This window comes from Chiloscyllium plagiosum, chromosome 12 (assembly GCF_004010195.1).
Source record: "Chiloscyllium plagiosum isolate BGI_BamShark_2017 chromosome 12, ASM401019v2, whole genome shotgun sequence".
Lineage (NCBI taxonomy): Eukaryota > Metazoa > Chordata > Chondrichthyes > Orectolobiformes > Hemiscylliidae > Chiloscyllium > Chiloscyllium plagiosum.
This window is the reverse complement of record NC_057721.1, coordinates 24,569,735-24,587,816: the sequence shown is the minus strand read 5'-3', so window position 1 is coordinate 24,587,816 and position 18,082 is coordinate 24,569,735. Positions and strand designations below refer to the sequence as shown.

At 40.0% G+C, this 18,082-nt stretch overlaps 1 protein-coding gene across 5 annotated transcripts in view; it reads right to left on the bottom strand.

Moving 5' to 3' along the window:
- The window catches only part of dmd (dystrophin), a 2,012,228-nt gene that overhangs the window by 449,265 nt on the left and 1,544,881 nt on the right, over positions 1–18,082 (bottom strand). For all 5 annotated transcript variants that reach the window (XM_043700735.1, XM_043700733.1, XM_043700734.1 and 2 more), the window contains one exon: positions 8,459–8,697. In XM_043700735.1, the coding sequence (XP_043556670.1) occupies positions 8,459–8,697 (239 nt within the window). The remainder of the gene's footprint in view (positions 1–8,458; positions 8,698–18,082) is intronic.

Here is an 18,082-nt window from a genome sequence, read left to right as displayed (position 1 = left end):
TGCCTCAAACAGAGCTCTGTATAGCAGTAACTTAACTTCAACTCTTGTATTAATATTCAATTGGTTGTGTAATTGCTTTCTGCATCTATTCATTTTATGAACACATAAATTTGAGCAGGAGTAGGCCATTCAGCCCTTACAGGCTGCTCTGCTATTAAATAAGATCACGGCTCATCTGTTTGTAAATTCAAAGCCACATTTTTGCCTGTTGCTGGAAACCTTTCAACTCCTCGTTTTATGAGAATCTGGGTTTCTCTACCATAAAAATAATGAAGGGCTTCCACTCCCTTTTCAGAGACAGCGTTCCAAAGACTTTGTTTTGCTTAATGTCTTTTTTAAATTAGAGACCCGTGCTTTTTAAATAGTGGCCCCTAAGTATAGATTCTTCCTTAAGAAGAAACATCCCATAACCATTTACCCTGTCAGCACCATTGTTTCTGACCTAAACTCTTCCCTCGATAATTGAATGCTACATTACCACTGTGTAATCTTCACTTTGACCTAGGGGATCGTTTACTTGGAGATCATTTATTAAACCAACCTCATTACACAGATCCAAAGAGCCTGAACCCTAGTTGTTCCACTACATATTCTTTTGCAAACTGTCCCAAATACACTTTATTAATTCTGCCACATGGTCACTTCTGCAATTAAGTTTTCCCAAACTGCTTGAAGATTATAGCATCCATGAGTAATGCACTGATCTAATGCCCTCATTACCTTTTGATTCATCCTCTGTTCAATGGAACAGTTACTGTTTCAGGGCCCATAGACTACTCCCATCAGTGTCTTACTATTTCTTACCTCCATCCATATGGATTCTATATCATCCAAATCCAAAATCATTTCTTGTCATTGTACTTTTTCCACCTCACACCAAAGCTCCCCCACCATCTTTTAATTTCTTCCTTTTGAAAAGTCACATGGCACTGAATATTTAATTCCCAGCTTTGATCTCCATTAACCATGTCTTCACAATGGCTATATGATCACATCCATTAATCTCTATTCGTACCGTGAATTACTTTGTTCTGAATATAATGTACTTCTTTTCTGCAAAGAGCTAATAATTTTGCCTTTTAACCATTTCTCATCCCTTTGATCATATTTTCTGCTGTTTTTATATGCTTACGGACTCTCTCCCTTCATGTTCAGGTTTCATTATCGAAATAGGTGCACTGCAATGCTGCCATGTTGACTTGATTTTGTGAGCTTATATTTCCCTGCTCACAAAGCCACCCCTGCAACTCCTAAAAGTAATTTAAAGCCCACTAACAGCCCTAGGTATTCAACTTACCAGGACACTAGTCCCAGAATAGCTCAAATGAAGTCCATTCCACTGGAAAGTCTTCCTTCTACATGGTACTGTGGCACTAATCACAACCAGAAAACCATTCTGCTGACATTAATCTCTGAGCCACACACTTAACACCTTGAGTTTATTTACAAATGCCAGGCTGTCATGACAAAGGCAGCAATCCAAAGATCATTACCTTGGATGTTTTGCATTTTTTGTTTTGGTCCTAACTGCTCAACAGAATCTCCTTTCTATTCTTATCAATGTCATTCGTATTAACATAGATAATGACAACTATATCGCTCCCTTCTCGCTCCAAATTCCTCTCCAGCACCAAGGACATATCATTAATCTTGGCATCAGACAGGTAGCACAGCCTTCAGGACTACACTCTCAAGTCTACAAAATCATGGCTATCCCCTGAATTACACTGACCAACATCACTACTGGCTTCCTATTTCCTCTTCTACCTGAATAGTCTGTTCTACCACAGTATCGGGACTAGTTTGACCCATCCTCCATGCAATCTCCTCTCTTGTCGACACAACTTGCAAGAACCCTGCAACTCTTGGATGATTGCAGGGACTGAGGCATGTTGAGAGTTGCTCCTTGGGTCCATATTGGTGCCTCACCAGGATCATTTAAATAGCTGACTCCTAATTTTTAAACAGTGACCTCTAGATATGGATTCTTCTCTCAGAATAAACATCCTATCAATATCTACCATGTCAGCACTGTTGTTTATGACCCAAGTTCCTCCGTCTCCAATGCTCAATCACAGACATGTAAGGAGTATGATCACCTCCAGGAACAAATTACCCTCCAGGTAATTTTCCTCCTACAATCTGCAGCTTGGACTCCAGCTCCTCAACTCCAATCCAAAGTTGCTTGAGCTACAAACATTTGTTCAAACTGGTGTCCAGAAACTCCCACCTGTTGCAGATACAGTCCATCACTCAAACTGCCATCTCAATTGTATTTTATTTTAGTTCTGACTTAATCACTTTGATATCTCTGCTTTTTACACAAAGAATCCACACTCTTTACATTTCAGTGCAGCATTTCCCCCCTTACACACCAGTATCAATCTTATGACTAACAAGGAATTTGTAAGAAAAAAGGGAAAAAAATTAACTAGAGCCCTAAACTCAAACAGAAGACATAACTTTTACTCGAGTCTAGAAATATTCACCAATCAGATACTTTGTCCAGACAAAATCAAACAAACAGCTCAATCCTTCCTCTGCTGTACTCCGTGTGATGCTAAATTCCAGTATTTTAATCCAAGTCCCACTAAAGTGCTCAGTCATACTTGGCTGCCAATGGATGCACCCAAAATAAACGGGCCGATCTGGGTCAGTTGAGGTTTCAGTTTAAGATAGTTCTTTATTAGGCTGCCCACCAATGGAATCTTGAAAACAAATGGCTACATCTCTGCATCACAGATGTCAGAAACATCAGTTCAATAAGTATCTTATGAAAGTAGCATTATAATCAGCAAGCAAATTCATGAGAAGGTTTCACACTATGACCATAATTTTACATAAATAAATTACCAATGCATTTGTAAACTATATTCCAAATTCCATCAGGCTAAAGATAATTATTCCTTTGCAAACCAGTCAATTCCTATTCAAGAGGAATGGAAACATCTGCAAAAAAAAGTTCAAATTTGATCACCATCTTTCAGGTGCTTAAACATAACCTACCCTGAATCCAAAGTCTCACCTTAGCCCGAAATTGGGCAGCTGCATTACAGCACAGGACATATGTACTCTGATTATGTATATGTCGAAGCATTTTCTATTGCATGGTACTCAGGGCAGTCACTGTGTTTTGCACTAATATGTGCTCATCTGCAGGCAGCCATTCTTGAAATAACTTCACTGCCCAAAAGTGGGCAACAGAAAGGGCAATATGACAAATCACCACAGATATTACAATAGCAAACAGGCAGGCCCACTACTTATCAGCATGTGAGACTTCTGTGCTGTTTTCTACCACTCTAGAGAGTAAGATGACATGAGGTCAATTTTCAAGTTCGCATCATTGGATATATACTTGTAATTGAGTCTGCATTGAAGTGAAATTTGGAGCAAACCTAATGCCAGTCTATCACACAATTTTGAGGCCGGCCTCAACTTGTAAACTTGTGTTTAATTAGAACATTTAAACACAGGTAAACACAGATACAATCATGAAAGCCATTATTGTGCCAATCAAAATTGTTGCCATTTCCCTAATCCACCAACTCCTGAGTGGTACAGGTGAGGAGGGAATCATTGGACCCATGCTTGTTAAAGGGATCTTTGGAAGGGAAAGGTGAAAACAGCTCTTACAGTCATACATTAAAAAAAACTCCATACTATCCTATCACTGAAAAGTACTGCATCACTTACTCCCCAAAATAGGCTGACCACAAATTTTAGTTGAGCACCTTGACAAAATCATTGGGCAGTGATGGGGTTGGGTGAGTCCATTGATTTACATTCTAAACCAAAAGTGTCTACTGTGTATTTACAGCTGTAGTTATCAGAGATGCTTGGCAGCCTACATATTTTGAAAGTGACCAAATAGTGTAAGAAATAAGCACACCTAAATCATTTTTATATTGTACATTGCACATACATATAAATGTTTCTGTACTAATTGCAAACTATGTACATCTTGCCCAGCACTACTCCTTCTCCATTTGATTTGCTGCCTGTAAATCCCTCTCTCTCTGATGTGTTTGGAAGAGAAAGGATTCCAGGGAGATCAGACTGCATGAGATGTTCTCTGTGGTTATCTGCCAAACATCCACACATCAAAAGCTGAACAAAGGACATCTTGGCACAAGCTTAATTATGGATACAGACCCTGGCAACATCAGTAATATATAATATATAAATACCTGACTGGCTTTATTGTTGAAAGCTTTCTCAGAAGTATCTCAAACAAAGCAGATCATACAATGTCATATGGCATGATGAAAGGCATCCGAAGGCAATGGACAGCCACTGTTTTCTGAATGGCTGGACTGCCAAGGTGACACCAGCCACTTCTGTGACTTGCTGTGTTCTTCCAGCCTGTCTACTCTCTTGCATGGAGCAGAAAAGCAGAATTAAAGCATTGCCATCCGGTGCAAGGACATTCATCATTCCCATGAGGTAACAAGTTGTCAGGCCTAGCAACAGTCAGTTGCACATCACTGCTGACATAGTGCACTACTAGATTACAAGCAGAGACTGTGGCAAGCCTCCTCATGCATATTATCTCCACTTGAGAGGCCTGAGCGCTGGATTGTTTATTCATCCTTTCTGCAGGCTCATGTCTGTCTCTTCAGTTTTATACTTCTTCACCTTCTCAGTTTCATCATTAGGGCCCCCTTAATGTTCAATTAATTTTCTTCTTCGGGCAAAGTATTTTGGGATTGATTGCATTTAACAATCATTTTGTGCATACTTTTTTCAAAAGGTCAATACCAGTTAGTTAAAAAAGGACACCCGCTGTGAGTTTTGAAGGCATGTTGATACTATCCAGCTTGGTCCATATGCTATATCTCAATGTCTATTCCAAAGTAGATCAGGGTTGAGTTCAGATGGCCTTGTTCATTCTGAGAATAGCAGCAGTTTTTCTTTAAATTCCACACTTAGCCGGGTAGGAGTCATTGGCAGAGTGGTGGAGGGGAGGATATGCGCTTGGTTTATCAACAGGCCATTGGAAAGTCATTTGTTCAATTTTCGTCACTACCTTTGCTTAGCTATCTGCTATGTGGACTGCAGTGGTTCAAGAAAGTGCCTCACCACAATCTTCTCATAATAAGTGCAGGCCTAGCCAACAATACCCATATCCCATGAAAGAAAATAAACAGGAGAAGAAATACATGGCTGAGCTGCAATTGACAATGAGCCATGGCCATTGAACTAGAGTTGGAAGCTGAAGCTCAGAAGCTCGATTACAGTAGTGAGAAACTGAATAACTAAGAAAGCTATTGCCAAAATCCAAAGTCAATCCACAAAAGCTAAGTGGAATTTGCTTTAACTGATAGTTTGCATGCACATTGAGTGTGGAAAAAAAGTTTACAGTTGATAGCTGCCCTACAGTTCACCAACATCTTTATAAATATGAGGCATTACTCATGAAACTTACAAGGGTGGGATGGAAGGGGGAGGTGTTCAATTGCTGCCCACTCAGGCTACTTTGTCATTTTGGATTGCGAGCCACTGAAAATGACATTCAAAAATGGCAAACTCATTTAATAAGGGATGTAATTATTGGATGCGCTTGGGAAAGGCTGGTTGCTAAATGGACAAGGAACCTTCCAGCAAACCAGTCACCCAGCCTATGTTCAAATCATCATAAAGTTGCTTGTCAAACTGATTGCTCCTTTAATTGCATAAGACCATGACCCCTCCTATTTCCCACTTCCTCTTTCACTGTCCATCTTCTGTGCTCCTCCTTCATGACCCTTAAATGTCCCATTGCAGTCACCATGTTATTGGTTTCTCTTCCAAAGTTACCTTCCATATGTTAAAGGATATCTCCTGTGTGGAGGTAGTCTTTAATTTTTCTACAGATTTTGTGGGTATCATGTTCCTGTCTGAATATATCCTTGTAAAGCAGGTGCAATCATGTTTCCCAAACTGTTCTCTGAATAATGAGTGCTGCTCTCCTTCCTCCTTTAGTGTGCCAACAATACTTTCAACATTTAGCCACTGATTTTCTGCCTTCTGCAACTCCTTCCAGATTACTTGGTCCAAGAGCTCTTTCTCAGCCCCCAGACGTCTCCTAAGAACACCTTATTGAGTGGATGCACGGTGTTCATAACTTCTGTATTTGAAAAATAATGAAGACTAACTATCCTTATTGTGATTTTCCATATCGTTATCTGTATGCTATATAGTTTACTTTTTTGCTTCTCTGACCCTCGATCTTGCTTCTCAGTTTTAGGACACTACTTTGGATGTACCTCTTTGATGAAGCTTGCGGTCATCTAACCTGGATTTTTATTTCTGGGTCTGAATCACTGCCATAATTGTCACCAACGGGACACTGGGAGAGAATCTGAAGGAAGTCTTGGCTGGGTTCCATCTGGAAGTGGAGGGCCAATCTACTCTAGAGAAAATTCCAGAAGACTGGATACACTCGCTAGATACTTTAATTGATCTAAGTGGCTATGCACCTCTTATGGATGTTTAGATCAGAGTGATGCTGGAAAAGCACAGCAGGTCAGGCAGCATCCGAGGAGCAGGAAAATTGACGTTTCGCGCAAAAGCCCTTCATCAGGAATAGGATGGACAGGCAATCAACCTTCTCCACATTGAAAGGCAGCTTCCATGGAAATCCATCAGAAGCAGAATCCTGTGTGCCATTACTATAAAATTGCAGACCGATTCATGTCCAGGCTGCTTCCTCAGCCCAAGGAATACTCAGCCCAATATTTCCTTCTGTCTCTCAGTGTCATAAAGGTTTTATAATGTTTTATGAAGCACATTGGGTTTTCCTTTATTTTGGAGGTACATCATATGGATAAGTTGTTGTTTCATAAAGCATAGCTTTAAGCAGTTTTGCAAAAAAAAGAAAATAAATCATTTAGCTGTTGCTGCATGTAGAAAATAGGTGTCCTAAACAGCAATAGCAGCTTTCTTGAGTATTTTCAAATATACCGGCCAGTTCTTATGACATAACACCTTCTACTTCCTACATTGTGCTGAATCCTCAGATATTTTAAACTTCGACAGCCTCATGCAGTTTACAATTCATTGTATTTGCAACTGAATAGAGTAAAATAAAAGGATTTGAGAGATTCAGCTCTCTCAATTTCATTACAGTGATATTGTTAAAATAAAAATTAAAACAGCACTCTTGGGTATTTCCTTTATATGAAGCGTGAAATTATTAGTGAAGGTACCTGACTGTTTGCTCTTGCTCAAGAGAGATACTTGTGTTGAAAAGGAAATTGACTAGTGAACAAAAATCTGGGGGTGGAATTGTTTCTGTTATTATTGGAAAAGCGCAACCAACTACAAGAGATAGTTAGGAAAGCACTTCAAATGAGAATTCAAGGTTCTGAAGAGTTACAATCACCAAAAATAATCTACCTTTCGATTTCAAATGTTAATTGACCAACTGGACAATTCTGGTAATTGCTATTACCACAAGTAAATACTGGAAACCTGAAAGAATCAGTTTGCTTATTGAGAGGAACCAACACAATAATTGCTCAACTGTACAGTTTACAGTCAAGAGTGTGGTGCTGGAAAAGCACAGCAGGTCAGGCAGGATCTGAGGAGCAGGAGAATCAATGTTTCGAGCAAAAGCCCTTCATCAGCATGGTGCCTGACCTGCTGTGATTTTCCAGCACCACACTCTTGACTCTGATCTCCAGCATCTGCAGCCTACACTTTCTCCTTGTACAGTTTCCAGTTTGAACTCACTGGAAGCTGACTTGAGAGGTCACAAGCTATTTTTAGCTATTTTTAAAATAGTATACATTTATAGAATAATTTAGATCCCATCAAAGTTTTCTTGCAGTGAAGAAACTGATTCTGACTCAAACACTTAGGTGCAGATTCTATTATGGATACAAAGTATACTTTAACATGTCTCAGCTGATTGTACCAGTCAGTGGAATTGTAAGTCAGCAAGATGTACCAAAGAAATTCAACATCTATGAAAACACATTGGGCAAGGATGCCTTTAAACAATGATAATCCCAAAAATGACAAACATTGGTACCGGAGAAGAAAGCAAGCCTGCATTTTAGCATCGTTAGGCTAAATGTCAATAATTATGACTTACAAAGAATTTAATGCCCCAGCTGTGGTGCAACCCATTTTACAGTGCAAGCAAGCCAAATCTGTAATGATGAACCTCAAGGCATGATTGCAGAACCATTTCTTGAAGTATTTGTGTACTACAAGCATACCATTAACTCATTTAAAAGGCTACTCTCCCCCAATTATCCAAGTCAGACTTGGATGTCAATTGTTATAAAGACTTAACCTACCTGGTGCTTCAGGTTTTATTGTGTCAATGTACCTAGTACATTCACTTCTACTCTACTACCATGTAAATTGTTCACTCTGCTTTTAAATTACTTCTCTATTGATTGGACAACAACCTATTAACACATGCTATGCTGACAGGAAAGTTTACACTAAAGGATTGTGCACATACCTTCTGTTTTATGATCATGTCATTGATTTCCTCAACATCTCCCACTGTCACGAGTTGAGACTTGATCACACGATCCAGCAATGAAAGCCAATCTGTCAACTCCACCCAGGCCTTGTTGAAGTCGGCCAAAGCTGGAACATCCATGAGTAAAGAAGAAGGCATGTCGAACTTGGTGACGGAAGTATCCGTGGTAACGAGGGTCTCAGTCACCACGGTAACTGTTTGTTGTGTGGTTGAAACTGAAAAGAAACGATTACTAATGTTAGTCAATGAGAGACATTTTAAAAGATCAGTGAGCACAAATTGTAATTAAATGTGATTATTTCATATACAGGCTTATAAATGTAGTTACTTGAATGAAACACATTGGCTGCAATAGGCAGATTATTTTTGGAGACAAAGTTAATCATTGTAAATTCATTAAAAAGTTTCACAGCAGACATATGCTTGTCTCCCTTTTTGTATACTTGAGAATTTTAGTATCTCAAAATTATCAATTGGAAGTAGAATAAAGTGAATCCTAAAATAACATCATGCAAATTAACCAATCACCTGTCATAAAGGAACATTTTAACTGCAATTTTTTGTTATGCATCATAACAGGAGCTCATGATGTCCATATGGACCTGGTTATATATAGAACAGCAGCTGCTCGCGAGGAGCTTACAAATGAGTTCAGAATGTAAGATGGTTTATGATGGAAAAATCTGCTCTCAGCCCTCAAGTTCCAAGACATTCAAGGTATCTGATACTAAAATAGGAAATTGACTTGTAAATGAGGACAAAAAATGCTGAAAACACTCAACAGGTCTCTTGACTTTTGTGTACAGAGAAAGAGAGAAGTATGAACCATACCAGAATTGGGCTGTGTCAATTTTGTTTCATGGAAGGTTTCTCTTTGTGAGGTCTAGCCAGGCTTCTCTTCTGAAAATAACTTCATTAGCTGTGCGCCATATCCCTGCGGTGCCCGATTCATCATATCCTCCCTTTCACCACTGACGTAATTATTCACCCCCACAGCTGAGACCTACTGCGATTCTGGCATTGCTGCGAACTTTAACACCCAGCCAAACACCGAGTCTTACACTGTCAACCAGTAGCTGCCTTTCACCATGTACACAGTACGACAGCAACCAAAAACAAACGAGAAACAAAAACAGAAATTGCTGGAAAACCTCAGCAGGTCTGGCAGCATCTGTGAAGAGAAATCAAAGGTAACGATTCTAGTCCAGTGACCCCTCCTCAGAACTGATAGTAGTTAGGAAATTGTCAGTTGACATGCAGAATTTGAGGGGGGGGGGGGTGAAGTAAATGATAGATAGGGATAGATCTCAAAGAGAGAAAGAACAGTTGGACAGACGAAAGTGTTGATAACGATCTGGCTGGGAGAATGAATAGATGTTAATGGAGACTGTTAGTGACCAATGCCTATTATCAGTCACTAACTGTCTCCATGAACAGCTACTCACCCTCCTAGTTATATCATTATCCACTCCTTTGTCTGTCCAACTGTTCTTCTCTCCATTTGGGCTCTATCCCTACCTATCGTTTACTCCTTAACCCTTTCCCACCCTATCTTTTGCACATAAGCTGACAATTTCCTTGCTACCATAAGTTCTGAGGAAGTGTCACTGGACCAAAAATGTTAACTTTGATTTCTCTTCATTTCTTAATACATAGGAAAAATTGGGATAAAACCTACCCAATGCTACCGTCATCCTGATGGTCACCTCTGTATTCAGCTGCGGAGACCCTCGGTAGGCAAATGCCAAGTGTCACTACATACTGAGGTTCTACCTCTCTCCAGTGTTGTGAAGGATGGGACCGGCCTCGCTGCTGCGGAACTCCAATTAGTTGGACTGTTCTGTAATACCTGTCTTTCGGCGAAAAATTTGTGAAGGAAAACACCTTTGCCCACAAGTCCATCAGGAAGTGGTCAGCACATAGCGTCCGCGAGACCCTTCAGGAAAACAAGAGGGTGGATCTTTTCGAGTGGCTCCCTGAGCAGACTGTCAAAGTCATTGGGCAGAATGCCTCATCGCCAGAACTTTCCAACCAGCACCAGGACATTGCCTGGCTGGTGGTGAGAACAGCTCTGCATGTGAGATCCTTTAAGCATGCCCATGCTCTCTCCGACACCATACACTGCCCTCGAAGTGACTGTGAAGGGGATGGGACTGTTACATAGCTCCTTGTGGGATGTGCCTATGCAAAGGGAGTCTGGAGAGAAATGCAGTGGTTTTTGTTGAGGTTCATCTCAAGCAGCTCCGTGATGTGCGACTCTGCTCTACATTCTGTTCCCCAGGACACACACTGAGAAAAGCTTCAACTTGGAGGACTATCAACTTGGTGAAAGACCCTATTTTGGCTGCCTGAAACTTGCTGGCCTTCCAGTTGAAAGAGTCGACCCCGACTTGAGTGTTGTAGACTGGCACATTCCAAGGTCCAGGACTATGTGCTGAGGGACGCACTAAAGCTTGGTGATAATGGGAAATAACCACCATATATGATCCTTCTGCCAAAGCATAACAGGAGTCCATTTAGTAATCAGACCCTCCCAGATACCTTAGCTAAATGCTAAGAGTTTATTTGTAAATACAGAACAACCTCGTTATCCAAACTCAATTATCCGAATTTTGGATTATCCTAAGATCTCAAGGTCCCATAAAAACGTTATCGGTTATTAAAACAATCAGTTATCTGAACAAAATAATCCCCGCCCATCTCTTTCAGATAATTGAGGTTGTTTGTACAGAGAAAGCCAAATCACAATGTTTGTTCTTTTCTCTGTCAATAAAGAGAGTACAGATCTGAATGGTTTCATTAACTGTGTAAAGGTTTCCTTCTGTGTATAAAATGTATTTCGGAAATAAAAAAAAGTTAACTTTGATTTCTCTTCACAGATGCTGCCAGACCTGCTGAGATTTTCCAGCAACTTCTGTTTTTGTTTCTGATTTACAGCAGTTCTTCCTGTTTTTAACCAAAAGCAAATGCTTCCCAAGGTACATGGGTGGCATGACGGACACTTCACTGCACATACAAGTGCACAGTCAAATATTATTGCTAGCCAAGAACAAAACTACACAGGTTACCAATCCGATATCTCATTGCATCTTAGAATTCTGTCTCAGAGAGTGCTGCTATTTCCCTCGTGCCTAACATAGCCCTTTAAACTCTCATTGTTTAATGTATGCCCTTCACATATCCGAAAGTCCCATCAAATGGCTCTAAATATTCACGTTTATTCAGCAACAGCCAAAGTAAATAATAAATCAAACAAGCCTACACTTCAATTGGAGCATGTAACAGACAGGGGTGTTTGCTTTGGGACCAGCAAAATTACAGTCCATTTGTGATCATTACTCCCAGCTCACATCTATTGAGCTGGCTGTCAATTAAGTCATGCTTTGCTTGTTGTGGTTGATGCTGCAGTGCTCTGTCAGGCAGAAGGTGATCTTCCTCCTGCTCAATGCCCTCATCTCTATCCTCAGAAGATGGCTATTGCTCTCCCAGTTCTTCAGACTCTATCACATCCTGTTGGCTGCAGTTGTGCAAGAATTATGCAGCACAACCTGTCCGTAGTGTACTGACCAGCTCCCCCAGACCTATGCAAACATTGGAATCTCTTTCTCAGCATGCTTACTGTCTGCTCCACTGTCGCCCTACTTGATAAATGGGCTGCACTGCATCTGTGGCCAGCCTCAGTAAGACATTTGCAAGACAGTCATTAGCCACGGGAGGAGAGGGTAGCCTTCATCCCTTCTTTTCAGGTACCTTGTCCTTGATGGCTTGGCCTCCTCCTCCATACAGTGGGCTAAGAAAGATTCTGAAAAGGAGAGCAATGGAATGCCTCTACATGGACCATTTAAATGAAGATTATATTCCAATAGATGCAGCACAGCTACACCACACAAATGTGCCATTGAAGATTCTAAGTGCTGTATGCCTGCTGATACTTGTCCTTGTCTAACTAGCCCCCATCCTCACATATCCCACAAGAAGGTTGGCATCACACACAAGGGCATGTTGATGAATAAGTTACATTTCAAGGTGAGAGGAAATCAGTTCCATGCCCTTGTGCAGCTGAGGAGATCCTGGACTATCTTTGTGAGTTGTGACCTGTCGGTGTCACATTTAAGGTCACCTGTGATTACTCTGCTTCTATCTTCACCTGCAATGAGCAACGGCATGGTTAAGACTGCTTGTGAACGGGATTTATGTCCTGCGCTGTTGCACACAGCATATATTTCATAAACAGGGTACAATGTTCATCATTAATGCAATTGGCCCTTGCAGAGCCTCACTTCACATATGCGCAGATAGAAAAACAATCACTTTCTCTACCTCCTCAGTGTGTCACCATTTTCATTGGGCATTTATGATTTGTACGAATATGGAAGGCAACATAGATCACACTTGGCACAGTCAGTTAAAGGTTCAGCCGGGCAAGCAAGTGGACCCCACCCAAACATCCATGCTCCTTTCTTCCTGGCACTCCCTGCCAAGCCCACCAGTACTGAGCAGCCAAACAGTGTCACACACCTCTTTGAATTACGATTTCCTCTCTTAGTATTCCCCTTTAAGCCCAAGCCCTGCAGCGTAATCATACCAACTATCATGCTGCACCAATTCACTATCAAGGCTGGTTGTTTGTGATTGTCAATAACTTCTCTCCTCCATCCCCCCCACAGTAGTCCATGTTTTCCAATGCACTATTATCTCCCACCCCTAAAATTTAACTTGCCTCCCTTTTCAGTTATTGTTCCTTTTGTATTCAAGCCTGCTGCCTCAAATTCTCAGAACTGACTTCCCATGGTATTGGTTCCTTTGACTTTTATTGCATAGACTGACCGAGGCCCACCCTCTTCACAGACTTGGATGGACAACCTCAACTCTTGACTGACCGGGCCCTTGACTGACTGGTATGCAGCTCCCCAATCGATTAACTATGACTCTTTGGACTCAATGCATTGGATCAGCAGGACTGGCAATGCCCCATTCTCCAGGCTGGAAAGCTAGAGATCAATGCTCCCTTTAACTCTTTTCTGCTGTGAGGACCTCCATAGCCTGTACATGTTAGTGACTGCACTGCTTTGAGGGAATATTGTTACCAACCCCATGACTGTCCTCAACGGATCACTGGCCATGCCCAAGTCTCTGGACTAACATTGGAAACTGACTTTGATTTATTGCGTGGACTCCCAAGCTAGTATTTCTTCCCTTAACCTGATTGAGGACTCTGCCCATTAGACTTTCAGACAAGGTTGAATCACCTCAGTATGTTTTTTACGCAGGCTGCTGGTACATGGTATAGGTGTGAGATTGCTGTTATTCAACAGCAGTATATATCAACTTGTCCACCTTCTTGACTTATGACTGCTCACAAAGGCAAGTCAAGACTGAAGTTCTGTTAGCATTCAAGTATGTAGCAAGTTACAGAACGCTAAGGAGGTTCGTAAGGAGCCCTAGCTTGTAGCCCAGTCCAATCCTCGAGATGAGTGCTTGTTTCTGTGCAAAATGTCCAGGAAGCAACATTCCAATGAGGGGTCATAGTGCATTCCAAAGTGCAGCAATGAAGTGCAGAACTGGAATGTAAATGGACTCGGGGTATACCATGAGGGTGCATTGAGCCTGTTTTGTGACTGGTGTCCAAGATGGGGAGCTAAAGGAGCTCGTGGCAAGTAGGAAATAGGTATTTACACTGTTGCATGTTGGAAAGCGTCATCATTAAGTTTCTATCTGTCATGTGGGAAATAGGAGACTGCATATAAATAAGTTAGATGAACTAGTAATGGGATATTAATGCAGAAATTTTGGGAAGATTCTAACCAGGGAGTTAAGACTGAGTTATCACATTTTGTCTAATTACAGCTGTATCATTACATGTTGTCAGTTAGCAATACCCCAAGATTGAAGATTAGTCATGAACCTCTCTCACACAGCCCTGTTAAATTAATGAATGGTATGCTGATTAACTTTGTGAAAGTGGTGGTCTTTGTCATCATTGCTGAGTCACAGACTCCACCTTTTACAATGCTATTGCCAGTCTGATACACGTTCTTTTCCAAGCTTTGTCCCCTCCACTTTCTGACCTTGGTGTCACCTTGCACAACCACATGAGCTTCCACATGTGCACTGTAATACTGAGACTTGTATTTTCAACAGCTTTCAACTCCCCCACTGCCTTCATACTGTCAGAATGCCATTTCACTGTTAGACAAACTGCAGCTTTCTCTAGCTTAACACTCAAGACACTTGTGAAGATGTTGTGGCTTTAAGTAGTTATTTGTCCCTTGCCTTGAAGGCAGGTTTTAAGATAGAGATGACAAGCAGTCAACCAGAGTAAACAGCTTGAGAGTCCTTGGGTCTTTTTAAAAAGAAAATGGAACAACAGAAGCAGCCTGAATGGGTGAGGTCAAACTCTGCCAGAACCAGATCTTTAGTACGGCTTTCAGTAGTAGGCTTTCAGTAGGTCTTTAAGACGTGAAAGCTATTATTTTTCCTCTCTTGGTTACAGTCAAAAGCTGGTCTTTCTCTGCCAGCCATGTGAGTTGCATATGAGACAATCTGTTTTCTGAATTTGTCTTTTTCCAAAGGTGTATTTATAGGCTGTCACTATCTTGGAATAGTTAATTAGTAATAGTTACTGTATTAATTATTACAGTTTCAATACATTTAAGTTATTCCAACTCCTTTCCTTTGTTGTATTTTAATTCTAGTGGATGAATAAAGTGTATTTTGCTTTAAATCCAGTTGTGGATCAATCAAATTGCATTTGGAATGCAACACCTTACATTTATCTTTAAAATAAGAAAATGTTGGGTGTAGACTATTTTCTGAATATTTTGAGGGGGTTTGGTCTGGTCCATAACACATGGACATTCATTTTTTTTGGTATAGAGTTCCAGTTTCCAGCCAAACTAATCTGCTCACTTAATCCTGAACCGAGCTTCTAACCAATATCTTAACTACAAAGATCACCTGCTTTGATCTCTGTAACATTTATTTGGCTCATCAATAAACACAAGTTAAATACTTCTGTACAAACAATATTTTGCCAGTTAGCAGCACAGTAAAAACTATTCAATGGTCTATTTTTTATTTAAATTCCAAGGATGCTGTTTCGGAAGCATTGTTGGTAGCTGTGGAAACATTCCCTAGATTTCTGGTGAATTAAGGAGAATATTGAAAAATATAAATGAACGCTACCTTTCCAATATAAATCAATGTTCATATGTATTCCACAGGAGTCAGTCAGACTCATTTAGACTCATTCATATTCAGTCAATAAGGTGTCTATTGGAATGTTGAAAAAAACAAGAACATCCGTCTAAATCAATGCCAAGTATCATTTCTGACTTTCGCTTTTCAAGTAATGAAAAATGTTTTCACATCAAAAACCTTTAAAGTCAGCTCAGTTGCAGTTTCTATAGTTTATTTCCTTTAAATGGGTATTTCTGACAAGTGTAGAAACAGTGTATTGATGGAGTTCCAAGAGATTTCTTTGCAAATTGTTATGCCCTGGTTTTGCTGACCTCAATAGTTCTAACGCTACAGCCATGAGAAAGCACTACAACTGTGATATTTTGCTTACAGATTCATTATATAAAGTCATTTGAATATGAAAAAAAGGCACAGAGGATGCCATGAATGGCACATTAATCCAACAACATTAAAAAGTCAAGGTTTTTTTCCAAATCCGACATACCAGGCAAGAACCTGGGTCAGCTGTGCTTGCCTTAGATTGGAAACAGGTCAACAACTGGTTGATGTACAAGCAGAATATCTGTGCTTTTAGGGGCATCAATGTCATGACTGAAGATGCCAAGATCACTGAAGTTCTGATTATTATGTTATGGGTAGAACTGAAGGCCCTTTTTTTAAATGTCAATGCTTGAGCCTGGCCTTATGACAACTTGAGAGTTTTAGACGTAATGTGCCACTTCAATGTTTGACTTTCCTAATTTAAAAATCCCAGAGGTAGGACATCTGGATTACACTGAGCACAAGTCTTCACAGCATTATTGGTGAGTACTTTGGAGAATAGGACTAGGGAGGAAGCGAACAGTTATTCCTATGTCTAGAAGTAAAAGGATTAGCTATTGTGGAACAATACCCAAAAGGAATATACAAATTAGTACGTAAATATTAAAGGAGCACACATTGTCATGTGAATGATAATAAGATGAGCTTCAAACACAGTGATTTCAATAACTAGCTCAGTATTGGCTGGAAGGTGGAGTCTAATAGCAGGAATAATATGCTGGCCGAGGTCTAAAGCTTCTGTGTAAATAGTGTCACAGATAATTGATTTCTGATAGTTTTAAGATCCAGTCTGTGCAGGCTAATAACAGCAATTAGAACAACAAGTCAGCACTTCCCCCACTCAACCCCACATACAATCGCAGCACAACAGTAAATTGCACACTTTAAGCTATTCTCTGTGCCTTTCTAATGAAATAAGCTGAAGTTTCAGCACAAGCCCTTTTCATGTACAGTTCCAGTCTATTCCTCAGTGCACATTCTTCGTGACATCAGAAGTGTTCATATATTTTCCAGACAGCGAATTGAAATTGAAAGCTTTATTATGTAGATAAAGTCTATCACCTTGTGTCTCAAGTTAGTGGAATTGGAGAAGAAAAATCACAAAGACTCTGGGCCCTGACCTTGATAAAACCTTAAATCAAAGGCGACTGAAACAACTTAAAACATCGCAACTGGAGTTGTATAGATTACACGTTCTTTACTTGTAAATCTTAAATCATCCTTAAGAAAGATCTGTGCACTTTATTACATACATTAATATAATGTTAACATTTCTATTCATTCTTAGGTGCTGGCGTTATTACCATTCATACACAGAGGACAGGGTATTTTGCAGACTAACTCAGTCCTACGCCTGTATTACTTATCACATAATGAACCAATGTGTTTTCAAGATAAAGCTAATTTTAAAATGATCTTTCACATCCAGTATTGATTGGTTTGTGGTGCATCTGCTGGCTGGTATTTGTTTCTGTCACTTTTATTTAGCCAGAATGCGTTTAACAGTATCGCATGCAAAATAACTTCTGCTGGTAATGAAATCAGGATCCATTCAATGTACTGATGGTTCTCTTCGAAATAATTATCAACTCTACAAATTGCTGGTGACCAGATGTAAAGTTCTCACTTTTTTTTCATTAAACACCATAAACTAGATTACTTAAATTCCTATATTAAGAAAACACATAAAGAGTAAGTCATATAACTGGGTTAGTGTTCATTTAAATGTACCTCTTTGACATTTCTTTAACAGGTATCTTAGAGCCAGTTGTAACCCACTTAAGATTAAAAAAAAGGCTACTGTAGGTGAAAGGAATCTCACAAAAATGCTTTAAGCATTTTTCTGACAACGTCAGCAGCAACCATTTCTGAGATTATTTCTAACCCAATTGCAAGTGCTTTCTGGAAAGCAATTATCTCAACATTTATTGTAGTGCAACTTTTAATGTTATTCTGTAACATTTATCTAACTTGCTAACTTAATAGTTTTGTCCATTTCTCTTTTCATACCAGTCAGTCCATTGATGTTAAATGCACTTTCAAACAACGTTTTGTCCATCTGGTCATCTGAGATCAATC